Raw genomic sequence first — 26352 nt, forward strand, 5'->3', positions numbered from 1 at the left:
CCTCGTGAAAAAACGAGCTCCGACTAGTGAAAATCGTTTAGAACCGTCATCAAACTCGGAATCCCAAATCGGGAACTCGGGCATCTCTTTTCGACCTGAAGATCACTGACGTCATGATTCCACCTTATTTTTTGCCGAGTCCCCAATAGTCTTGAAAGCACCAACATAGTCAGCGTTGTCCTCGCGGAACAACGACTCTAGTGGTTTCCACTAGATAGCACAACCACAACGTCAAAATCGAATATAACGTAAAAATGAATGAAAGCAAAAATGATCTTTTTGGTCTTAATTTAAGGTTATGCATAAGGTTAGCCGTTTGGTTAAGGTTGGGGTTAAGATCAGGTTTAAAGAAGATACATTGTAGAAATAGGCGGGGTTTATGACTTTGTGTCTGTGGTAACTACTGACGACCGACTCGAGTGGATCCAATGATATCACGCCGCGTTCTGGGCCCTATGGCGAGAACAAGCAGGTGATAACAAGGGAAAAATCAAGAAATCTTTATTAGAGTGGCTACGAAGAGGTTTTCAGTTAATAGATCAAGCCAGCAGTAAGAAGCATCATCTAAAATAATACGGTTTAGCTTGCTGCAAGTAAAGGCGTGCGCTTTCATACTGAACTGCTGGAGTGGAGAAGGTAAGGTTCTGCTATGTCAGCAATGTGCCTAGCTAGTTAAGTAATTTTTTTCCATTATATTCTAATTACCAGCAAGTACTGTTGCTCATGGGGTCCATTGAAGCAGTCCTAGTTACCGGTTATTTGCTAACATAGTCTCTCATTTCAAATGAAATGGTTGAGGGATTTTAAAGGTGTATTCTAGCTAGCTGTGTTTCTAAAAAGCATTATTTGTATTGTAGTAAGCTACCTAACTAGCAGACGGAACCCGTTTACAGAACCCAAGACTTCTCTTTGTTTTTGAATGAATGGTCAAGGCATCACCTGCGCTGGGCGTCCATAGCCAGTGCCCCATGATGGGGCTAGAAGTTTCCACGCTAATGTATTTGAATATGAATAACTACATGCTATATAACCATTATCTTGCTGATTGCCTATTGTTTTCTACTTGATATAGACATTAGCTAGCCTATATCCTTTTTTTCGCGAAACTTGCCCTAGTCCGTAGATAGAAAAATAATTGCCTCAAGTTTTCATCATGCTTCCTGACTTCATCAGCACTTGAATTAACAGTCACAGAACTAAACTGAGTCACAGAACTAAACTGAGTCACAGAACTAAACTGAGTCACAGAACTAAACTGAGTCACAGAACTAAACTGAGTCACAGAACTAAACTGAGTCACAGAACTAAACTGAGTCACAGAACTAAACTGAGTCACAGAACTAAACTGAGTCACAGAACTAAATTGATGGATTTCAAGATCAAAGTCATGAAGTCATGAAACATCCACTTACCTGAACAGTGGTAGAAAAAGTACCCCAAAATCATGAGTTATTTTCTATTAAGTTATCTTTACTTAATATACTCCAGTGAAAGTCACCCAGTAATATACTATTTAAGTGAAAGTCAAAGTATTTTGTTTAAAATATACTTTACTTTGGAAACTTAATGTAATTGCTGCAATGTACTTAAGTATCAAGTTAAAGTAGTAAAAATCATTTCAAATTCCTTATATTAAGCAAAGCAGATGGCCACTTAATACTTATTTACGGATAGCCAGAGGCAGGCTCCCACTCAGACATAATTTACTAACGAAGTATGTGTTTTTTGTGTCTGCCAGATCAGAGGCAGTAGGGATGACCAGGGACATTGTCTTGACAAGTGTGAATTACACTATTTCTGTCCTGCTAAGCATTCAAAATGTAACTAGTACTTTTGGGTGTCAGGGATGTATGTATGGAAGAAAAATTACTTTTCTTCAGGAATGTAGTGAAGTAAAAGTTGTCAAAAATATTAATAGTGAAGTACAGATATTCAAAAAAAGTACTTCAGTAAAAATACTTAAAGTACTACTTAAGTACTTTACACCACTGCCTGAATGCACCTGGACAGTGAAGGTGGCATATTGTCCCCAACTAGAGTTTGGAATTGTGATGTCTGAAGAACCGTTACAGGCTGACTACACAGCTCGCGTGCGTTGCAAAATACATTTTGAAATGTATATTATTCCATTTTTGCACCCACACTGCTCGCGTTCGCCAACGAGCATCTGCATTGCCAAAGGCTAAAATAGAATTCAGTGCTATTTGTGACGCGGATCGTGCTGCAAGTCCTGCCTCTCCCATCTCCTCATTGGTTTATAGAAGCAGGTACCCACGTCCCAGCTCCTCATTGGTTATACCCACATGGGTGACAAAGACGAACAAGATCGGTGGCGGTAATGCACCTAATTTATGAAAGTTGCCAATCGCAATATAAAGTCCAGAGAAGAGAAAGCTTGGAAGCAGGAGAGCTGACTAGAAATGATGCGGTTGACCGTTTAATGTGTGGATTAATTGTCGGAATAGAGGACCTTGTGCATTTCAGGTAAAATAACTCCATGTTCATATCCCAGGACAAATTAGCTAGCAACAGCAAGCTAGCTAAATAAGACAAATTAGCTAGCAAGTGCAAGCTAGCTAGCTAAATTGCCATACCGTCCGCTAGCGGGACAAAAGCCGACAACATCCGGTGAAATTGGAGGGCGCGCAATTCAAAAAAATAATCGTAATATTAAACATTCATGAACATACAAGTATCTTTTATAATTTTAAAGCTTAAATTCTTGTTAATCTGTGTTGTCTGATTTACAATAGGCTTTACAGCGAAAGCATACCATGCGATTGTCTGAGGATGGCGCCGAACATCAACATATTTCAACCAGCACATGCTTCATAAAATCACAAATGGCAATAAAATAAATCACTTACTTTTGAAGATCTTCCTCTGTTTGCAATCCCAGGGGTCCCAGCTACAACATGAATGGTCATTTTGTTAGATAAAATCCTTATTTATATCCCTAAAGGTCAGTTTAGTTGGCACCAATGATTTCAGTAATCCACTCGTTCAACATACAAAGGAGTCCAAAAAGCTACTGCTAAACTTCATCCAAACAAGTCAAACGACGTTTCTGTTTAATCCTCAGGTACTCTAAAATGTAAATGATCTTTCATACGGAAAGTTGTATGTTCAGTTGTATGTACAGGACTTGTGACCATAAAGATATAAAGACATGGTGTGCGGTGGGGGGGGTGTGATGATCCCCAATTCTGGAGGGGGGGCCTGAGTGAAAACACTCTAGAGCAGGGTTTCCCCAAAATCAGTCTTGGGGCCCCCCTGGGTGCACTGATTCAAATAAAGCTTGATGAGTTAATTATTTTAATCAGCTGTGTAGTGCTAGGGCAAAAACAAAATGTACTACCGGGGGATGTGCTCACTATTTCCTTTCTGTAACAAAACTTTTTTACTATTTGCTGATATGCATTGTATAGAGAAATCGATGTTCTTGCGCATTTGGTTTATTAATCACCTGCCAAATTGATATTTGATACCCCAAAAAAGACTTCTAAAACAAATGACAACATTTGTAGCTAATGGATTTGTACAGGATGAAAAAACCGAGTCGAAGAGAATGCATCTGAGGTCTCAAAATAATGAACCAATTATTTCTTCAGCACACTTACCATGTCACCAGGAAGGCTGCTGTTAGCATTTGATTATCTGTTTTTGTTCTGCTTTGTGTGTACAGGTCACCATGAGGAGGAAGCTGACTTTATGGGCTCGCCTCTGCCTTTTCTTGGCTCTGCTGCCTTCACAAACAGGTACTAACACTACACATGGTTATTCCATCCAAGACACCTGCCCGCATCAAGCACCGGCAGATTCGCTTAACACCAAATTAAATTTCAACGTAAATCTGAATGCCTCCATTTTGAGTGCAAGAAGAACAGAGGTTATAGTTAATTTATCACATTACAATATGATGCATTGTCTGTATTTGTACCTATTTACACATGAATTTACTGATGCACGGATGAACATTGATTAAGTTCAATGTCAACTGATGCAAAAGACTGATTAATCACTCACATTGCCACCATACCACTGTAGCCAGTGAGAAATCATTGAAGCTAATCACCTTTAGTATTGTCTCACTTAAAGTCTGTAATCATCACTTTGTTATTACAAAAGTACAGGTAATGGAATAATCATATCCATTATTTTGTCCATACAGCCTCTGTTGCAGTCATGTCAGTTGACCTGGGCAGTGAGTGGATGAAAGTAGCGATAGTAAAACCTGGCGTGCCAATGGAGATTGCTCTAAACAAGTGAGTATTGCTATTTTCATTGTCTCTAGCCATGTCATCGCAATGGGTTTAGGACTTTGTGCTTTTAGACAGAAATCCCTATTCCGTTTCATGTTTGATAAGTATTAATAGTTATTAATATCGTACTCATCGCTAATGTGTGAGTACGCTAGCTGTTCTTTAGTGTTTACAATGCATGTTAACACGGCAATGCCTAAATGGGACGTGCTGAATAGTGAATGAAAATTGGCAGAACTAAGGGTCAGTGCATGATGAAGATTTTTTTTAAAGCATTCTCAAAGCTTTAACATGGTTCAATAGTCTGTCTTATCCTTCTTTGTGTTGCACAGGGAGTCCAGGAGGAAAACACCAATAGCTGTGTGTTTAAAAGAAAACGAGAGACTTTTTGGAGACAGTGCATTGGGAGTGGTAAGGCACTTTGTCATCGATAACCTACCAGGTCAAATGTTTTAAAATGTCTATCATGCAGTTAGTGCTCTGTACTCCCCCATGGGAATCAATGAAGTTCATGAATTAATATCTACACTGACATTGATTTGGTTTTCTTTCTCCCGCAGTCTGTGAAAACCCCCAAATTTGTCTATAGGCATCTTCAGAGCCTCCTTGGCAAGATGCATGACAACCCACAGGTGGCGGTCTATCAGAAACGCTTCCCCGAGCACCATCTGGTGACAGATGAGAGTCGGGGCACAGTTCTCTTTAGCAATTCAGAGTAAGTTTTTGATTTCATCGGTTCCCTTTTCCTTTGTTTAGCAGGAGGTGATTGAGCCAAGTGATTTGTTGACGAGTACTAATAATACTGACTTCTATGGGCCATTAGCGATATGGGGCAAAATGCTGACCCATTAACTTATTGTTTGTCAGTGTACGACGTTCCTTTGCGTACTGCCCAAATAGCACATTTTAAACAGCCTGTGACAATGTCATTGATCCAGTATGTCCTATGCTGTAGTTTTGGATAAGAGTGATTGGTTTTGGGGGCTCGTTTCTCTAAGGCACTGTGGCGCAGTGCTAGAGGCGTCACTACAGATCCAGGTTCGATCCCAAGCTGTGTCGCAGCCGGCCGCAACCGGGAGACCCATGAGGCGGTGCACAATTGGCCCAGCGTCCAGGTTAGGGGTGGGTTTGGCTGCCTGGGATGTCCTTGTCCCATCACGCTCTAGCGACTCCTTGTGGCGGCTGGGTGCATACACGCTGACTTCAGTAACCAGCTGTACGGCGCTTCCTCCGACACATTGGTGCGGCTGGCTTCCGGGTTAAGCGAGCAGTGTCAAGAAGCAGTGCAACTTGGTTGGGTCGTATTTGGGAGGATGCATGGCTCTCAACCTTCGCCTCTCCCGAGTGTACGGGAGTTGTGGTGATGGGACAAGACAAACTACCAATTGGATATCACGAAATTGGGGTGGAGAAAGGGGTAAAAAAAAAAATATATGAATAGTGCTTGGCTGTAATGTCTACTGTTTTCCTGCAGAGAAATGCAGTACTCTCCAGAGGAGCTCCTGGGCATGGTTTTGAACTATTCACGTGGACTTGCTCAGGACTTTGCAGGTTTGTCTGTTCACTAGTAGTACGGCGGAAAGGTTTTCTTTCATTCAACATTGTTGCGCAATTATATTGAAGCCCCCCTTACTGAATGCATTTTACTCTTGCTTACAGAGCAGCCCATCAAAGATGCAGTGATCACTGTCCCGGCCTTTTTCAATCAGGCAGAGCGCAGAGCAGTCCTGCAGGCCGCACAGATGGCAGGTGTTAAAGTCCTTCAGCTCATCAACGACAACACGGCGGTGGCGCTCAACTACGGCGTCTTCAGGAGAAAAGACATCAACAGCACAGCTCAGGTGCGCTAACTAGGCTGCTTTTACATGCGTTTTTTATTTAACTAGGTAAAGTCTTTTTGATTTGAGCTTCATAAGTTGTTTCGTGGGTCAGAACAGTTGCTTTGTGTAACCCGTTGTCTCTTGCTACAGAACATAATGTTCTATGACATGGGTTCAGGCAGCACAACGGCAACCATCGTCACATACCAGACGGTCAAAACTGAAGAGTCAGGTTCCCAGCCACAGCTCCAAATACGAGGAGTGGGGTGAGACAAAAGGACCTGTATACCCATTTTTACACACACATACACACACACACATACACACACACACACACACACACACACACACACACACACACACACACACACACACACACACACACACACACACACACACACACACACTGCAACACAGGATGTTGGAGAAAGCACACGCCTTGCACTCTGCTCTAATCATTATGAAATAAGTACTAGTTTTGTTTTCATTCCATATACAATGAGCTCCAAATGTATTGGGACAGTAATTAAAAAAAAAAAAAGTTTTGGCTCGCTACTCAAGCACTTTGGAACGATAGAATGAGTATGAGGTTAAGGTGCAGACTTTAATTTGAGGCTTTTCATCCATTTTGAACTGATTCAAAATTACAACACTTTTTGTACGTAGTCCCCCTTTTTTAGGGGACCAAAGGAATTGGGACTAATTCCGTTGTGTAGTTAGGTATTTGGTGTCATATTCATGGTACGCAATGACCACATCAAGTTTGACTCGGCAAATTTGTTGGATGTATTTACTGTTTGTTTAGGTTGTTTCAGATTATTTTGTGACCAATAGAAATGAATTGTAAATAATGTATTGTCATTTTATTGTAACTAAGAATGTTTCGAAACACTTCGACATTCATGTGCATGCTACCATGATTACGGATAATCCTGAATGCGTCGTGAATATTATTACAAAAATATTTTATCCCCCCCAAAATGCTAACCTCCCCTGTTATTGTAATGGTGAGGTTAGCATGTCTTGGGTGTTTGATATTTGTGCTTCTAACCCTAACTTTATAATATACCATATAAGTGAATTTGTCCCAATACCTTCGCTCCCCTAATAATAGTCCCCCCCCCTATGTACAAAAAGGTTATCTCTAAACGGTTCATCTGATATTGCTGAATATACCCTCATATTAAAGCTTAGTCTGCACTTTAACCGCATTGTCATTGGATCTTTTCAAGTCCAAAGTACTTTAGTACAGAGCCAAAACAACTTGTTATTGTCCCAATACTTTCGGAGCTCACTATGTATTTGTATTTTCAATGGCTTATTGTGGATAAATGACAAGCACATTTCTCAAATGTTCCTAACCTAATAATGTTCTCCGTCTCTGACCAGGTTTGACCGCTCTCTGGGGGGATTTGAGATGGAGCTGCGGCTGCAGAACCACCTGGCCAAGCTGTTCAACGAGCAGAAGAAGACCAAGAAGGACGTGAGGGAGAACCACCGCGCCATGGCCAAGCTCCTCAAGGAGGCCCAGAGACTCAAGACTGTGCTGAGCGCTAACGCCGAATTCATGGCAGAGGTGACGGGACCTTCGCTGACCCCAGTCTTACACCATTCTCCTTACCTTTGCTGCAGTTGAGAGTAGTTACCGGTTACTCCTATGTCACCCATAGTGTTCTACTGTAGATGTGTAACCTTGTAAAATAATTACACAGGTGAAGCCATCGCATTGCTTCTTGATCCCTCCATTCCCTGTCATTTCCAGTCTTACACTGTTCTGCACATTTAGAGAAATATGGTCTTTTTTTGGTAACGTTTCTTATGTATTGATCTGTCAGGTGTGTTAAATCTGAAAGTAAGCACCCATTCATTTGGGGAAATGTTTTTAGCTGCACTTTTACAGTTACCCATAGTGTCCTACTGTTTACAGTACATGTAAACCAAATATACTCGCACTCCCTTTGTTGTTCAGGTGGAAGGGCTGCTGGATGACATGGATTTCAAGGCCAAGGTGACCCGTGTGGAGTTTGAGACCCTGTGCTCTGATCTTTTTGAGAGAGTGCCTGGCCCTGTACAGGAGGCCCTCGGCTCTGCAGAGATGTCCCTGGTGAGTCACCGCAGCTTGTGTGCATTCATTAGGCACCAAATGGACTTAACCAGGAAGGAACTCCCTGGATTTGTCCAATAACTAGATTTTTGGATTTCTGTTGAAAACCGTGAAACATTTCCCATTGAGTGCCTTAATGAACACGACGCCTGTTTGTCAATTGATCTTTTAGTCAAGCAGTGGCTAACTTTATTTTACATTTTGAGGAGACTTGGGACTTTTTATGCACAAATGACAGACAAAAGCATCAAAATTCATGCTCAAAAAGAGCATGCTGTAGCTTCCCAAGCCCCTGGATCTGTGGAATGGCTATGCTCCATAGGAAAAAGTATTCTCTGAACATCCTGTCACAATTGCGTAGTAGAATCAAACTAAAGTACAATAGTTGATGCCTGAGGTCTATGGGAACAAAATGTTGCACTTTGATGTAGGTTTGATATTAAATATCCTTTATTGTGGTGCAATGTTCAGTGGAACAGTATCTTAACCCATAAAACTCTAAGCTGGGGGAGGGGGGGGTGTTCTACTAACTATATAAAATTGTTTTAAGGTTATACCAAGGATCATTTTAATTTTAATACTCATTAAAGTATAAAAAAAAAAAATTGGGAAAAAGATAAAGGGAACACTTAAACAACACAATGTAACTCCAAGTCAATCACACTTCTGTGAAATCAAACTGTCCACTTAGGAAGCAACACTGATTGACAATAAATTTCACATGCTATTGTGCAAATGGAAAGAGACAACAGGTGGAAATTATAGGCAATTAGCAAGACACCCCCAATAAAAGAGTGTTTCTGCAGGTGGTGACCACAGACCACTTCTCAGTTCCTATGCTTCCTGGCTGATGTTTTGGTCACTTTTGAATGCTGGCGGTGCTTTCACTCTAGTGGTAGCATGAGACGAAGTCTACAACCCACACAAGTGGCTCAGGTAGTGCAGCTCATCCAGGATGGCACATCAATGCGAGCTGTGGCAAGAAGGTTTTTGCTGTGTGTCCAGCGTAAGTGTCCAGAGCATGGAGGCGCTACCAGGAGACAGGCCAGTACATCAGGAGACGTGGAGGAGGCCGTAGGAGGGCAAACACCCAGCAGCAGGATCGCTACCTCCGCCTTTGTGCAAGGAGGAGCACTGCCAGAGCCTGCAAAATGACCTCCAGCAGGCCACAAATGTGCATGTGTCTGCTCAAACGGTCAGAAACAGACTCCATGAGGGTGGTATGAGGGCCCGACGTCCACAGGTGGGGGTTGTGCTTACAGCCAACACCGTGCAGGACGTTGGGCATTTGCCAGAGAACACCAAGATTGGCAAATTCGCCACTGGCGCCCTGTGCTTTTCACAGATGTAAGCAGGTTCACACTGAGCACATGTGACAGACGTGACAGAGTCTAGAGACGCCGTGGAGAACGTTCTGCTGCCTGCAACATCCTCCAGCATGACCGGTTTGGCGGTGGGTCAGTCATGGTGTGGGGGGCATTTCTTTTGTGGGGCCGCACAGCCCTCCATGTGCTCGCCAGAGGTAGCCGACTGCCATTAGGACGAGATGAGATCCTCAGACCCCTTGTGAGACCATATGCTGACACATGCACATTTGTGGGCTGCTGGAGGTCATTTTGCAGGGCTCTGGCAGTGCTCCTCCTTGCACAAAGGCGGAGGTAGCGGTCCTGCTGCTGGGTTGTTGCCTCCCTACGGCCTCCTCCACGTCTCCTGATGTACTGGCCTGTCTCCTGGTAGCGCCTCCATGCTCTGGACACTACGCTGACACACAGCAAACCTTCTTGCCACAGCTCGCATTGATGTGCCATCCTGGATGAGCTGCACTACCTGAGCCACTTGTGTGGGTTATAGACTCCGTCTCATGCTACCACTAGAGTGAAAGCACCGCCAGCATTCAAAAGTGACCAAAACATCAGCCAGGAAGCATAGGAACTGAGAAGTGGTCTGTGGTCACCACCTGCAGAAACACTCTTTTATTGGGGGTGTCTTGCTAATTGCCTATAATTTCCACCTGTTGTCTATTCCATTTGCACAACAGCATGTGAAATTTATTGTCAATCAGTGTTGCTTCCTAAGTGGACAGTTTGATTTCACAGAAGTGTGATTGACTTGGAGTTACATTGTGTTGTTTAAGTGTTCCCTTTATTTTTATGAGCAGTGTATATAAAAATAGTGTTATTTTTTTTATTTTTTTTGACCTCTTAATTTTGGCACTGAAGTCTCCATATACTTCCATTTTTTTTTTTCTCCCCCCAACTGGTACCGGGGGACCTTCAGGTGAGGCCTGTGGGCGTTTGAGCAAAACAGCCAACGTGTTTGTGAGAGTCTCACCTTTGCAAAGAGGGGTCATATTAGTGTGTAGCCCAAACTGTTTTGACGCTACAGACAGAACTTGGCAGATTGGCTGTACCAACATCAGACGAGTCCCAAGACGCTTGTGGAGGTCGACGAGAAAGTCAACTTTCCATAGAGGAGTCATAATATACCGAACAAAAATATAAACGCAACTATTTTAAAGATTAGAGTTAGTTCATGTAAGGATATCAGTCAATTGAAATAAATGTATTGGGGCCCTATTCTGTGGATTTCTCATGACTATGTCTCATGACTAGGAATACAGATATGCATCTGTTGGTCGGACCCCCCCCAAAAAAAGAGTAGGTGCATGGATCAGAAAGAAGTCAGTATCTGGTGTGACCACCATTTGCCTCATGCAGTGCGACCCATCTCCTTTGCGTAGAGTTGATCAGGCTCTTGATTGTGGCCTGTAGAATGTTGTCCCACTCCAATTCAATGGCTGTGTGAAGTTGCTGGATATTGGCGGGAACTGGAGCATGCTCTCGTACACGTCGATCCAGAGCGTCCCAAACATGCAGACCATGGAAGGACCGTATGCAGTCCACTGAACTGGGACATTTTCAGCTTCCCGGAATTGTGTACAGATCGTTGTGTATTATTATGCTGAAAATGAGGCGACGGCGGTGGATGAAGGGCATGACAATGGGCCTCAGGATCTCGTCAGGTTATCTCTGTGCATTCAAATTGCTGTCGATTTTAAAATGCAATTGTTTTTATTGTCCGTAGCTTATGCCTGCCCATACCAAATCCCCACCGCCACCATGGGGCAAACCGCTCGCCCACACAATGCTGTACACATGGTCTGCGGTTGTGAGGCCAGTTGAACATACTGACAAATTCACTAATTACAGACAGAAATACTCAGTTTCATCAGCTGTCCGTCTGGCTGGTCTCAAACGATCCTGCAGGTGTAGCCGGATGTGGAGGTCCTAAGCTGGCGTGGGTATACGTGGTCGGCAGTTGTGAGGCCGGTTGGACGGACTGCCAATTTCTCTAAAACGACGGAGGTGGCTTATGGTAGAGAAATTAACATTCAATTCTCTGGCGACTGCTCCGGTGGACATTCCTGCAGTCGGCATGCAATTTGCATGCGCCATCAAAATTTGAGACTTCTGTGGCATTGTGTTTTGTGACAAACTGGGATATAAACACATTTTTGCTCCACATTTGAGAGAAATAAGCTTTGTGTGGCACATTTTTGGGATCTTTTTTTATTTCAGCTCATGAAATATGCCACCAATGCTTTATATATTTTTCAGTAGCTTGTAGGCCAACCCGTTTGGACGCTACAGACTATTTTGTCAGACTGATTTGCAGGATGTCTCATGGTCTGACACACTGCAGATGTGGATGTTCGACAGGCGGATGTGGTGGATTGAGACGCATCCAATGCAACAAAAAAAAAACATATCTAGCTTAAACTGACCAGATTTTTGGGGGATTGTTGTATTCTGCTAATTAGATATCCACGAGGGCGTGGACATTGACCTTACGGGGTTAAACATGACATGTTTCAGCATGTCAAGCCTTCAGAGATTTCTACAGAGATTGAACTAACACACGTTTGTTTATTTGCAAATACTGTAAGTATATCTTCCAACATTGTTTTCCAACAGGATGAGATCGAGCAGGTGATCCTTGTGGGTGGCTCCACCCGCGTGCCAAAGGTGCAAGAAGTGCTGCTTAAAGCCGTTGGGAAGTATGTCATCAGTTTAACTTGACACTGCCAATACTTGGGGCTCTACACTACATGACATAGACATAGAATGCTCCCTATTGTCCAGGGTTTTGGCTGTAAGATGTCATATTCAAAAAAAAAACTCCCTAGACAATGGAACGGAATAGAATAGAGTAAGTGCTTCACCTGAAAGTGTCATAGGTAGTATCTACTGGAGTGATGGTATGTAACTCACATGTTGGAAATGCTCCATCTGGGATGAAAAGGCTTAAAGGGATAGTTAGACCCAAAATCGAACTATGCCAGGTTTTTGGACCTAAAAAATAGGAATTATACTAAGGTGTACACCATTTGTTGTGAAGATCAGCTAGATATGCCTTAATTGCAAATGAATATGAAAATAGGCCAATGTTCCGTTAAATTTGGGCACTGAGCAAATTGCAGGTCTGAGCATGAACTTGAACGTTGTGAAAATTCGGTGCAACTTCCGGCTGTGCCTGCTTTAAGTTGCCAAGTAGGCTACTATGGCTATTTGATCATAATGTATTAGGCCTACAGTGCCTTGCAAAAGTATTCAGTATTCCCCCTTGGCGTATTTCCTATTTTTGTTGCATTACAACCTATAATTGAAAGATTTTTATTTCGATTTCATGTAATGGACATACACAAAATAGTCAAATGGTGAAGTGGAAAAAATGAAATGGCTTGTTTCAAAAAATTCTACAAAATAAAGTGTTGTGTGGATATGTATTCACCCCCTTTGCTATGAATCCCCTAAATAAGATCTGGTGAAACCAATTACCTTCAGAAGTCACATTAGTTAGATTGCACACAGGTGGACTTTATTTAAGTGTCACATGATCTGAGTATGTATATATGCATGCATGCATGCATGCATGCACCTGTTCTGAAAAGCCCCAGAGTCTGTGGCACCACCAAGCAAGCGGCACCATGAAGACCAATGAGCTCTCCAAACAGGTCAGGGACTAAGTTGTGGAGAAGTACAGATCAGGGTTGGGTTATAAAAAAATATCAAACTTTGAATGTCCCATTAAATGAAAATAAAATGGCACCACAACAAACCTGCAAAGAGAGGGCCTACCACCAAACTCAGACCAGGCAAGGAGGGCATTAATCAGAGGCAACAAAGAGACCAAAGATGACCCTCAAGGAGCTGCAAAGCGCCACAGCGGAGATTGGAGTATCTGTCCATAGGACCACTTTAAGCCGTACACTCCACAGAGCTGGGCTTGATGGGAGCGTGGCCAGAAAAAGCCATTGCTTAAAGAAAAAAATTAGCAAACACATTTGGTATTTGCCAAAAGGCATGGAGACTACCCAAACATATGGAAGAAGGTACTCTGGTCAGATGAGACTAAAATTAAGATTTCTTGGACAAAAAAAGCTCAACACCTCATCACCCTGAGAACACCATTCCCACAGCAAAGTGTGTTGGCAGCATCATGTTGTGGGGATGTTTTTCATTGTCAGGGACTGGGAAACTGTTCAGAATTGATGGAATGATGGATGTCGCTAAATACAGGGAATTTCTTGAGGGAAACCTGTTTCCGTCTCCCAGAGAATTGAGACTGTGACGGAGGTTCACCTACCAGCAGGACAATGACCCTAAGCATACTGCTAAAGCAACTCTTGAGTGGTTTAAGGGGAAACATTTAAATGTCTTGAAATGGCCTAGTCAAAGCCCAGACCTCAATCCAATTGAGAATGTGGTATGACTTAACGATTGCTGTACACCAGCGGAACCTATCTAACTTGAAGGAGCTGTAGCAGTTTTTCTTTGAAGAATGGGCAAACATCCCCATGGCTAGATGTGCCAAGCTTATAGACATACCCCAAGAGACTTGCAGCTGTAATTTTTGCAAAAGGTGTCTCTACAAAGTATGGACTTTGGGGGGGTGGAATAGTTATGCACGCTCAAGTAATTCTTTTTTCTTCTATTTCTTGTTCGTTTCACAAGAGAAAATATTTAGCATCTTCAAAGTGGTAGGCATGTTGTGTAAATCAAATGATACAAACTCCCCAAAATCTATTAATTCCAGGTTGTAAGGCAACAAAATAAGAAAAATGCCAAGGGTGAATATTTTTGCAAGCCACTGTACCAGAGTGGCCTGCCATAAAACAATGTAGAAAATGCATCCCATAACATTTTAACATGGAAATAGCAGTTCTATCATTCAGCCTACAGTAGCAGCCAATGTGTGGTGTTCAATGTAGGCCTACATTCCATGAAACTTTTGAAAGAAACATGCAGGGATTGACATTGACCTGTTATCTACTTGTCCTTCAAACAAGGTTACTGAAAATGTGGTGGTTGGTGCAAGAAACCACTTTACATTATTATTCCCGTACCATTTATTATAAAGAATCAGACAAATGATGCTACCATCTGCCTATTGGCTACTTAGCTTATTCAAGACCCTTTTTTAAGACTGAAAATAGCTCTGTACCTGACTTGCTTTTCAACGATGTCTGGTAATGTACATGTTTTGTGCTCTTGTATGAAGCAATGACACCCCTATTGCTGACTAGAAATGATCTTTAACTGGGCTAATAATTCACTAACTAGCAAAGGATATTAATAAAATGTGCCCCCGTGGCTACATGCAGCTCTTGCTTTGATCTCAAAACAAGCACATCTACTCGTGTAAACAGTCCACTTCAAAAAATGTCACAGATCTGTATATGGCAATGGTCTATTTGCATATAGGCCTACTGCAGCTCTGATTGGTTATTCTGCACCGGTCTGTGTAGAGTATGGGCGCAATAGCATCCTACTCCAACGCGGTCTGCCTACAGCAAAATCTCTTGCATAGTTTTTGTTACATTTGAAAGTGACTATTGCTTTGATCACAATTGCCACAGTCAAGGGAAACGATGGTGTTAACTAACTGGTTAAACTCTAGAAAGTTGAGTGAAGTTGTCTTGTGCACCTCTCCGTTCTGCGGTAGTCCCGGGGAGCTGCACGGCAGTCTCGGGTTACGCCTCAGCTTCGAGTGAACATTGATTGAGGCATGTAGTTTCATATACAAACCATTTGACTGCTTTTGAGGTCTACAAAAGTATCTGGCCAACCTTGTTTTTGGAGTGATATTTCACTTTGACCTGACTGTGTAGAGAGGAGCTGGGGAAGAACCTCAACGCAGATGAGGCTGCAGCCATGGGGGCTGTGTACCAGGCCGCTGCCCTCAGCAAGGCCTTCAAAGTCCAACCCTTCCTGGTTAGAGAGGCAACCGTTTTCCCCATCCAGGTAACACAGCCAATTCTTTAACATTGAAACCCACCCTTTAATTTTAAATAATTATTGAATTGCCTCAATCCAAAATGAATGTAAAAGCTAAGCACCACACAACTGCATGTCATATGTGCTCATCTTTAACATTTATTTTGGATTGTAGCATACAGCTGTATTTGTTTCTCTCACTCTCCAGGTGGAGTTCACAAGGGAGATGGAGGAGGAGGATGGCTCCAGGATCCTGAAGCACAACAAGCATATTCTGTTCCAGAGGATGGCCCCCTACCCCCAGAGCAAGGTCATCACCTTCAACCACACTGACGACTTTGCCTTCTACGTCAACTACGGAGATCTCAGTTTCCTGGGCCAGGAAGACCTCAGGTGAACACCACCCAAAATAAAGTAGGGTTTAACTGGTCGGAATTTAGGTACGGTTTCCTGGACACAGATTAAGCCTAGGCATGGACTAAAGCATGCTGAATGGATTTTATTTTATTACGATCTCTTAGTCGGCATTTGGACTAATCTTCCACAAGTCCTTAAACATTAAAATACAACTTATAATAAGATCACATTTTCACATACAACACACTGTAACAAACAGACATAAAACACTGACATATTGACCAGATAAAAACAGTCTGAAATGATAGTTTGATTCCTTCATCTACCATAGTCCTGCACAACCTTCCAATTTAAATGGTTCTAAAGTATTGTTTGAATTTATATTGGAAGGTTTCTGGTTTGCACAGAAGTTATTCAATTTCTTTATTGCTCTAAATCATGTTCTTTTGCCTATTTCTATTCTGTCTGGATAAAACATAGATGGTGGACAATCTATTCCTAGTATTTACTGAATGTCTGTCTCTTACCAACTGATACTGTTGTGAATAGTTTGGCTGTTTTAAATGGTGTATACTGTGAAATAAAATTAGCATGTTTTTTAATTATCTTGATTGATGACCAGCCAAGCGCATTGAGCATGACTACAACAGAAGAACCATATCCCCACCTTAAAACAATCCTTGTTGCTTTGTTCTGTGCGATCTGCAGCCTCCTAATGTTACTTGCTGATGCATGTCCCCAGACCACAGAACAGTAGTTCACCTGACTCCCAATTAATGCTTGGGCTGTTTGCAAAATAATCTTTCCCGGTAAATATATGGTTATCCTTCTGATCATGCATGCAGTTTGAATATATTTTTTTACATGAGTTTGAGACAACCATGATAAGCAGTTGTCTTGCTGCACCTGTAGTAGTTTGGTTTCTGACACTTCCTCAATTTGTGGTTCCCTCATATACTTAATTATATCCCATATTTGTTGGCCTTTTGCTGGTGGAACAGACTAGCATAACCTTGGTTTTCTTGGTGCTCAAAACAAGTTTGTTCCGGAAAACCCACTCCATTATATCCCGGATCTACTTGTAGCGCTTGCTGTACCTGTTGAACCAGTTGTCTTTCTGTATAAATTGTAGGATGATCTGCAAATATAGTAGCTTGAGTTTCCGATGAGACAAAAGGAAGGTTATATGTGTGTGTGTGTGTGTGTGTGTGTAAAGAAGTGGCCCAATGGAGAATACTTATTTTTTTTATTTTTTTTGTGCCTAGGATTTGGTTTTAGTCTGTCCAGGAAATCGGCCCATAGATTTACCCCACTCTGTGAGGCAACACAGCTAAACGGCAAGGTCTGAAAATGTTTTATGTAGACCGCATGGAAAATTAAGGATATGCTATAGCAGCGTTTGTTCGGCCATTTATATTAAAGCTATAGACACTAAGGGGACAAATAAAGCTGTTTTGAATTTAATTGGAATGGAAGTGACTTACAGCTAACTTACCTGTTGCATTAACATTCAATTATCATCAGATGCATTAACTTGGAGGGGTCTGATTTTAATTGTAAATAAAACATTTGTCATTTCTTTCTTCCACCAGTGTCTTTGGCTCTCTCAACCTGACCACAGTGCAGCTGTCTGGGGTGGGCAGCAGCTTCCAGAAGCACACAGATGCTGAGTACAAGGGCATCAATGCCAGCTTCAACATGGACAAGAGTGGCGTGCTCCTCCTGGACCGGGTCAGTACCATATAATTACTTATCGAATGTGAACTATATGAACACCATGGTCAGTGCAATTCTCTAATGCTTATGTAGCTCCTCTCTGGAAGTACAACTAAACCTCAAATATAAAACGCATCAGGCTTTTTACATTTTCAAGATGGTTGCAAAATACATCAAAATATTTTATATTTACGTTAAAGGTTAGACGCAATTTACTTTAAAAAAAAATGTAAAACCTACATTCTCATCTCGTGTTTGCATCTCTACCCACATAAACCCAATTGAAATTGGCTTGAAGTTATTTTGAGTTGATTTAGACACTATTGAACTCTGTTGTTTTGGAGTAATCGACATTAACATTGACCTATCGCTTGAACTAAGTTGTTTTCTTCAGGTGGCGTCTGTCTTTGAGACCATTGTGGAGGAGGAGGAGTCTACTCTGACAAGTGGGTTTTATGCTAACATCGTAATCATTTGACTGATCACCCCTTTAGTCATAATCATAGTAGAGGTGGGCGACAGACAAAATTGCCTGAATTAATGCAAGAACGATAAGTTTATAACATTAATGTGCATCACTTTTTAAATTATCTTTTAAAATATTGTTACTAGTTTGGTTGTATGAAAAAGGAAACCGCACTCTGCTCTTGATAGTATCACAGATTTTTAAAAGCTTACGTATCGGCCTCACGGCCTTCGTCAAAAAGCTCTGACGAAGGCCGTGAGACCGATACGTAAGCTTATTAAAGATCAGTGATACTATCAAGAGCAGTGTGCGTTTTCATTTTTCATTCATCTTCAACTGTTGCCTTGCACCTGCAAAAAGTTTGCTCAGGTGTGCGAGTGCCTTTTGAGTAGAGTACTAGTTTGGTTGTAGCCATCAATTGTCAAATTAACAATCACCCATATTAGCATACTTATTTAATTTCAAGCTTCACATTTCTCTATAGGCCAGGAACTAATGAACTATATCAGCAAAATGCCTGCGATAAGGGATCTGTATGGTCATGTCGATAATTTTCAGGTTATTGTCCCAGCTCTAAATCAGTCTCTTCCATGTCTTAATTCTGTCTCTTGACTTGTCAGAACTGGGAAATACAATTTCCAGCCTGTTTGGAGGGGGATCCTCAGAACCCAACGCAAATGTGACGGAACCAGTTCAGGTAACCCTCTACTCAGTTACCATCCTAATGTAACAAGCACCAGAGTTCCTCCTTAACACTCGTTCATGGCTGTCTAACTCTCTCTGCCTCTCCCCTATTGTCTCTGAATCCAGGATGAGGAGAAGGTTCATCCGGAGTCTGTGAAGGAGCAAGAGGAGGCTGCCCCCCAGGAAGAGAAGCAGGAGCCTGGGGAGAAACAGCAGCAGGAGGAGGTGGCCCCAACCCACGAGAAGACTGAGGGAGTAGACAGTAAGGCTGACCTTCAGGTAAGAGCTTGGCTCAGTTGGATTCCACATAAATGCCTGGGATGTAACTGGGCCTAGCTCAGTTCGCCTAGTTCCACATTGTGGAATGTTCAGATGGAAATATGTAGAACAAAAATGCCTCTGGCATGTTTAAGGTATCCGAACAGCTCTATTCATGACATTTCTATCTGCAACATTCCATAACGTTTGCCTTCTAAACATGGCCCTGGTTTGTTAAGCTCAGCCCTGGGGTGTATTCAGTCCTTTTGTGTTTAATGAACTTTCCAAAATGTTAACAAGTTGAATGGAATGTTTGGTAAGAGAATGTTGTCAAGAGTGGGGGGGTGTATACTAACCTCACATTAATGCGTTTTATCTCATTCTCTGTTTGAATTGGACATTAAATAACTCATTACCGTAATGTAAATGAGGCTCTCTTGAATAAACCAAGTTTCCATGAACTATTAAATATTTTATTTTTCTGAGCAGGATGAAAAGGAGGGAGCCACATCTGGAGAAGAGGAGAAAACGACAGAGGAAGCGGCAAAGACTGAGGCCAAGAAGAAAGCCAAGCCTCAGAAGAAAACAGAGTTCTCTGAGGATGTCACAGTGGAGCTCCAAATGAAAGACATCCTTAAACCTAATTTCGAAGCCATCACCTCCTCAAACAAGAAGTGTGTCGCTCTTTCCTTCTGACATTTTAGATGGGCTCAAATGTGCAGGGCGGGGTAGTTGAAAATACATTTTTCAAGCTATAATAATGCCGATATTGATGTAGTGTCGTGACTTGTCAAACACCTAGTGACTTCAGAGGTTTTGAATCTGTTGGTGTAATGGCTAAGTTGTTTGACAGACGCGTAGACCCAGGTTTGAGTCCCGGCTACCTCAAAATTCGCTGCAATAATGTTTGTTTTCTTCCTTTCAGGCTCCAAGACCTGACTGATAGAGACCTGGAGAAACAGGAGAGGGAGAAGACACTGAACAGCCTCGAGGAATTCCTTTTTGATACCCAGGTTAGAACAGTACCTTTACAGTAGAACATCAGTATATTCTCTGTCTGGCGCTCTGGCTCTCTAGCACGTGTGTGTATATAAAGCCTTATCTCCTCTCCATTAGGACAAAATGTACCAGGAGGAGTACCAGGCAGTGGTGTTGGAGGAAGAGAAGGAAACCATCCTGGCCAGGCTGAGTAAAGTGTCGACCTGGATGGACGAGGATGGCTACTCTGCGTCCACCAAGGAGTTGCGGGAGAAGCTGCAGGATCTCAGGAAGCTGTGCAAGGACATGTTCTTCCGTGTGAAAGAGCGCAGGAAGTGGCCTGGCCACCTGGCCACCCTGGAGAGCATGCTCAACAGCTCCAGCTTCTTCCTCAGGTGGGTCAAAGCAGCTCTGTTAGAGCTCTAGGATCGGCTTCCCCTTCACCATTCATAACCTGGAATTGAAAAACTGGCCCAAGATCTGTTTAGTTACCCTTATTTTACCAGATACGTTTTTAAAATTTAACTAGAAAAGTCCGGTAAGAACATTCTTATTTTACAATGACGGCCTACCCTGGCCAAACCCTCCCCTAACCCGGACGATGCTGGGCGAATTGTGCGCTGCTCTATGGGACTCCCAATCACGGCCGGTTGTGATACAGCCCCGGATCAAACCAAGGTCTATAGTGACGCCTCTAGCACTGAGCTGCAGTGCCTTGCCTGAAAACAATCTCTTTAACAGCAACAATCTAGGGAAGATTTACAGAGGAGATGAATTAACCAATTGGAAGCTGGGGATGATTAGATGGCCATAATGGTATAAGGGCCAAATTGGGGAATTTGGGATCTCTATCCTTAGACCAGAGGAAAGGGGGACCCCTACTGGCCCTGTAACACCACTTTCGGCAGCATCTGATTTCCCATCCAACGACCGGCCAGGACCCGACCCTGCTTAGCTTCAGGAGTTTAACATTTTCGAGGTGAATCATGAGATGTACAATGCATCCATTTGACATGGGTCTTCTGTGGTTTTTCCTTAAGGAGCTCCAAACTTGTACCAGAGGATGACCGAATCTTCACTGACGTGGAGCTGAAGAGGTTGGAAAAAGTCATCAACGAGACCACTGTATGTAATGATGTTTCATAAAGTCCTATTTGTTTTACTCAGCGCATTTGTCAATTATATTATTGATTGACCATTATTACTCAAATATGAGATGACGTGGTTCAAAACAATCTATATGGAAGTTTCACTGAGTGCCATCGTTTGTTGTAAACTTTAATTATTTTTCATTTTATTTTAACCGCCAATACCTCCCACTCTTCAACAGACGTGGAAGACCAACACAGTAGCTGAGCAGGAGAAGAGATCTCCCACGGAGCGGCCTGTGCTGCTGTCCAAAGACATAGAGTCCAAGTGGGCTTTGCTGGACCGCGAGGTCAACTACTTACTGAACAAGGCCACCAAGACCAAGCCCAAGGCAGCCAAGGCCGCCAAGCCCAATAACAGCACCACCTCAGAGAGCAGCAGCAGCAAGGCCAACAGCAGCAAAATGGAAGAGAAAGTCATACTTCCCAAGGAGGAGACCAAAGACGAAGGTGGGAAAGCAGGGAAAACCAACACATTTCTGTTATGGAACATGTGCTTTATATATAGAGGTCATGTTCAGTAGGGCACACTGTAGCAAAACATCTTGAAACTCATTTGAGTGTATGGACTAGGTAGTCCCTCCCTGTTTGTACATTTTCTTCCGTTTGGTATGTAATGAAGGGGGTTCCTCAGCTGTAATTAATGTCATTTGTCATTTGCAAAGGAAGTGCTTTTGCAGACTTGTTCAAATGACGTGTGATATCTTATCCCTTAAACAAATGTAATCAGTCCACTTTTCATTGCCGGCATTTGTTTTCATTCAACAGAGGGCGCTGAGGTGCAGCAAGAGGAACCTCCCATCAAAGAGCCCACTGGACAGAACACAGACTCACTCAGCCAATCACAGCCTACAGATAAAACTGCAACTACAGGTACGTCTGCCATATGGTCGTGTTCAGTAAGGCACACCGTCGCAAAAGGTTATGGAGCATTTATTTTAACAAATCCAGGTAGTCCCTCCCTGTTTGACCATTTTCTTCTGTTTGGTAAGTAATGAAGGGGGTTCCTCAGCAATGAGTTTCATCTGTAATGAATGTCATTTGCGAAGGAAGTGTTTTTGCAGACTTGTTCACACGTCATGTGAACAAGTCTATCTCTCTCTCTCTCTCTCTCTCTCTCTCTCTCTCTCTCTCTCTCTCTGTATTTTGCTCTGTTCATATTTCCCTCAATACTGACTAGTTTCCCAGTCCCTGCTGCTGAAAAACATTCCCACAGCATGATGCTGCCACCACCTTGCTTCACCGATGGGATGGTTCCAGGTTTCCTCCAGATGTGACGCTTGGCATTCAGGCCAAAGAGTTCAATCTTGGTTTCAACAGACCAGATAATCTTGTTTCTCATGGTCTGAGTCCTTTTAGGTGCCTTTTAGGTGCCTCCAAGCAGACTGTCGTGCGCCTTTTACTGAGGAGTGGCTTCCATCTGGCCACTACGATAAAAGCCTGATTGGTAGAGTGCTGCAGAGATGGTTGTCCTTCTGGAAGGTTTTCCCATCTGCCCAAAGGAACTTGAGCTCTGTCAGTGACCATCAGGTTTTTGGTCACCTTCCTGACCAAGGCCCCTCTCCCCCGATTGCCCAGTTTCACTGGGTGGACAGCTTTAGGAAAAGTCTTGGTGGTTCCAAACTTCTTCCATTTAAGAATGATGGTGGCCACTGTTTTTGCACCTTCAGTGCTGCAGAAATATTTTGGTACCCATCTGTGCGTTGACACAATCCTGTCTTGGAGCTCTACGGACCATTCCTTTGACCTCATGGTTTGGTTTTTGCTCTGACATGCACTGTCCACTGTGGAACAAGTGTGTGTGCCTTTCCAAATCATGTCCAATCAATTGAATTAACCACAGGTGGACACCAAGTTCTAGAAACATCTCAAGGATGATCAATGGAACTAGGATGCACCTGAGCTAAATCTTGAGTCTCATAGCAAACGTCTGAATACTTATGTAAATAAGGTATTTCTGTTTATTTGTCTTAAATTAGCAAAAATGTTTAAACCTGTTTTTGCTTTGGCATTATGGGGTGGTGTGTGTATATTGATAAGGGGGAAACATATTTTTATCAATTTTAGGATAAGGCTGTAGCCTGACAATGTGGGGGAAGGGGTCTGAATACTTTCCAAATGCACTGTATGTAATATGGTCATGTTCAGTAAGGCACACCGTAGCAAAAGGTTACAACTGCATTTATTGGATAAATCCAGGTAGTCCCTCCCTGTTAAACCATTTTTTTTCTGTTTGGTACGTAATGAATGGGGTTCCTCAGCAATGATTATTTGTAATGAATGTCATTTGCAAAGGAAGTGTTTTTGTAGACTTGTTCACATGACATGTGAACTTGTCAATGAACAATTCTAATCACCGATCAGTTCTCTTTTCATTGGCAACATTTGTTTTCATTCAACAGAGGGCGCTGAGGAGGTGCAGCAAGAGGAACCACCCATCAAAGAGCCCACTGGACAGAACACAGACTCCTCCAGCCAATCACAGCCTACAGATAAAACTGCAAGTACAGGTACGTCTGTCATAGGAACAGTGTCTGCCATAGAAACAACCTTTTTGCGTGTGTGAATTGGCACCCAGTTGCCTTTACAATTTATCGCTACATAAGTGGGCATCTGATGGAAAGGAAAATAATTGGGCATACCATTCAAGCTAGAGCAACTGTCTTTAACTATGAAAAGGAAGGGCATTTTAGTTGTCCTTTAGTCTTTATTTTGGTTTTATACCTGGTCATATTTGTAATACTGTGCTACTACATTTTTGAGTATAATATTGTATTCCTCCCAATTTTCAGAACCAACAGAGAAAAACCAGTCAGAAAACCACATAGGGGATGAGTTATAACAGCTGGAACTAAAGAGATTTCATTGTATTTATTGACGATGTTTAATTGTTTCCAAGTTTCCTACATATTTTTGGGGTTTTGTTTTTCCAGCCTTTAATTTTGAAAACCAGAAAGTCATTGGATCAGCTCAGACTTCTTGAACTCTTATTCCCACTACCTACCTACCTCTCTGTTCACCTTCATCCCCCTCGGCGGCTGAACATCTTTCCCCTCTTACTGACATGATGAGCAAGGAGCGCTGACGAAGCCTGGAGTAACCAGCGAATGAACTGACAAGACTTGAAGTTTGTATTCTACTATCCTGCCCTACAGGTTTAGGCATACTTTAGGCCACATGCAAACGACTACTTGGACAACTGTATATTTGCCCTGAATAGAACAGAAATTAGTGGATTTTTTTGGTAGGACTAATAACAGGACTCAATGTTTCCTCCACTGGAACTCTGTTGAATTGCATCGTTTGTGATTTGACCTCTCAAGCAGGCTTATGTTTTCTCGTAGCAAATCTTGCTTTCATTAATTTTTTTGTGGGTTCATTGTGTGGTTGAGAAATATATCAAAGGGGCTGGAGTTTGTATGCTCCTTTTGGGAAATGGAATGGGTTTTAGTTGTATTTGAATATTGAATTCCTTTAATACCTTGTATTGTGGCTCATAATGCATAAACAATCCGTGTTGTGTGTATACAATATGTTACAAAAAGGGAATTGATTTTTCATCCAAATATTACTGATGACCAGTCGTTAAATGTGTTCATAGGTGTAAAATCTGTAATTATGCTTTTCAGAACCTTCTCGCCATGGTCTTCTGACAATTCATCAGTGAATTGGCTTGAGGGAAACATTTTTACTAAAGTACATCTATCTTGTTCTTATTTCTCTATAAATTGTACTCCAATACATAAAGTTAGGTCAACTTAAATTACCAAGGTGTAATTTTGGGCCTGCCATGGGTTGTGTTCAGTAGGTGAACAAAATAAAATGGCATTGATTATTGTTCCGTAACGTTTTGTTCCGCTGTGCCCTACTGAACACAACCCTGTTCTTTGTATGGCTGCAAGTATGAATTTGAGGGCTGCTCAACTGTTGCACTGACTGAAGAATAAGCAGATATTATCTGTCTCAAACTGCTTGAATCTCTACCCGAGGGGAGTGGTTACTGTTTTTTGCATCACCTCAGATGGTTTGAGAGGGGGAATAAACAAACGGGATTGGGGAATACCAACGCTTTTGTTTCTAAACTGTTAATAGTAATTTTTATAAATTATGGTGATGAACGGTGGATTGAAAAAAAAATTAAAAAATACATGTCTTTAAAAATAAGATGTGTATTTGAAGACCCACTTTCAAATGTGTATTTGAAGACCCCTTGTAACTATGGGCTAGGGTTGATTCTGTAAATCAAATAATCTAAGTAATGGTTTCATTGCGTTTTAATTCCAGATTGGTCTGTGTGAATGTGTAATTGACCAATTTGAAGAGCAGCAGTACAGATGAAGAGAAATTTGACCTTTTCTATTTTACTTGTATAAAAGATGTCAAGTGTTTGAGTATGGTCATTCACCGGTATCTGTAAAGACTGGGACACTTAAGGAAAAGACAACTGTATAACATTTAAATATGATTTGATGGACTGAATCAAAAAGGAGCCCTTGAAACCCTAATACACATATGTAGTCATTTTGAATTGTGACATTTGGTTATATTGTGATTATACTAGATATTGTATAGCATTGATTGACACTTGTCCCTAAACAAAGAGAACCCTTAATTCCAATAACAATACCAGACTTTCATAGCTTAAAATGGAAATAAACTATTTAAACATGCAGTGCTATATGTGCAGGTTACACAGATATATTCACATGGAAAAGTGTTTTTATTTCAGCCTGAAATTTGCCAGTCATCTTTTGGACTTAAAAACCTTCCTACCTCAATGGCTAGTAGCCTAGATTCGTTTAGACCAGCCAGCCATGCCCATGTCCCAAAACTGAAAGTGTAATCCTTGCCCATGTGCTATTTCCTTGAATAAGCTGTGTGGATGAAAGCAATATAGTCAACTGGTATGCTAATATATTGCCAGATTGTACTGACCCACCTAATCCTTTAGGTCAGTGAGCATAAAAACTAGGACTTAGGTAAGGAAACCACCTTAATAGTATCCTCCAACTGTCACTTGTGTAGAGTGTTGTCTTCGACATGGTCCTTCGCTCAACTATCCAGTATGACAAAGGCTACCATAGAGATACAGAGAGTGCATTATACTAGATATTGCTATGGCAAACCCCTGCACAGATTCATGTTTTCCGCGACGACAGGTTCAGAGAAAAGACTTCTAAGAACTTAAGTAATATATCCGTTGAAATTAAAATATGAAGTACTCAATATTGGGAAAAGGTTGCAGTGTCTATATACAGCACACATTGCCTTCAGAAAGTATT

The 26352-nt window shown here is 42.0% G+C and overlaps 2 protein-coding genes across 2 annotated transcripts in view; one reads left to right on the forward strand and one right to left on the reverse strand.

Annotated features, from left to right (window-relative positions):
- The window catches only part of vps11 (VPS11 core subunit of CORVET and HOPS complexes), a 56257-nt gene that overhangs the window by 26542 nt on the left and 3363 nt on the right, over nt 1-26352 (reverse strand). The gene's annotated exons all lie outside the window — the stretch shown is intronic.
- Nucleotides 416-25458, forward strand: LOC111981026 (hypoxia up-regulated protein 1). The gene is made up of 25 exons (XM_024012138.2): nt 416-636; nt 3686-3758; nt 4172-4265; nt 4595-4673; nt 4823-4977; nt 5737-5813; nt 5922-6103; nt 6233-6348; nt 7472-7658; nt 8052-8186; nt 12161-12243; nt 15358-15490; nt 15672-15856; nt 17413-17551; nt 17931-17982; nt 18623-18699; nt 18813-18965; nt 19434-19618; nt 19870-19957; nt 20061-20317; nt 20963-21047; nt 21253-21520; nt 21839-21943; nt 23473-23580; nt 23863-25458. The coding sequence occupies exons 2-25, from the start codon at nt 3692-3694 to the stop codon at nt 23910-23912; spliced, it is 3060 nt and encodes a 1019-aa protein (XP_023867906.1). The 5' UTR covers nt 416-636; nt 3686-3691; the 3' UTR covers nt 23913-25458.

Source organism: Salvelinus sp. IW2-2015, linkage group LG20, assembly GCF_002910315.2.
Source record: "Salvelinus sp. IW2-2015 linkage group LG20, ASM291031v2, whole genome shotgun sequence".
Lineage (NCBI taxonomy): Eukaryota > Metazoa > Chordata > Actinopteri > Salmoniformes > Salmonidae > Salvelinus > Salvelinus sp. IW2-2015.

Bases quoted from the DNA above. Each gene is read 5' to 3' on its own strand.
- LOC111981026 (XM_024012138.2), top strand. From the start codon at position 3,692: ATGAGGAGGAAGCTGACTTTATGGGCTCGCCTCTGCCTTTTCTTGGCT. The intron at 4,266-4,594 runs GTGAGTATTGCT...TGTGTTGCACAG, and splicing joins ATGGAGATTGCTCTAAACAA to GGAGTCCAGGAGGAAAACAC. The intron at 15,857-17,412 runs GTGAACACCACC...TTCTTCCACCAG, and splicing joins CTGGGCCAGGAAGACCTCAG to TGTCTTTGGCTCTCTCAACC.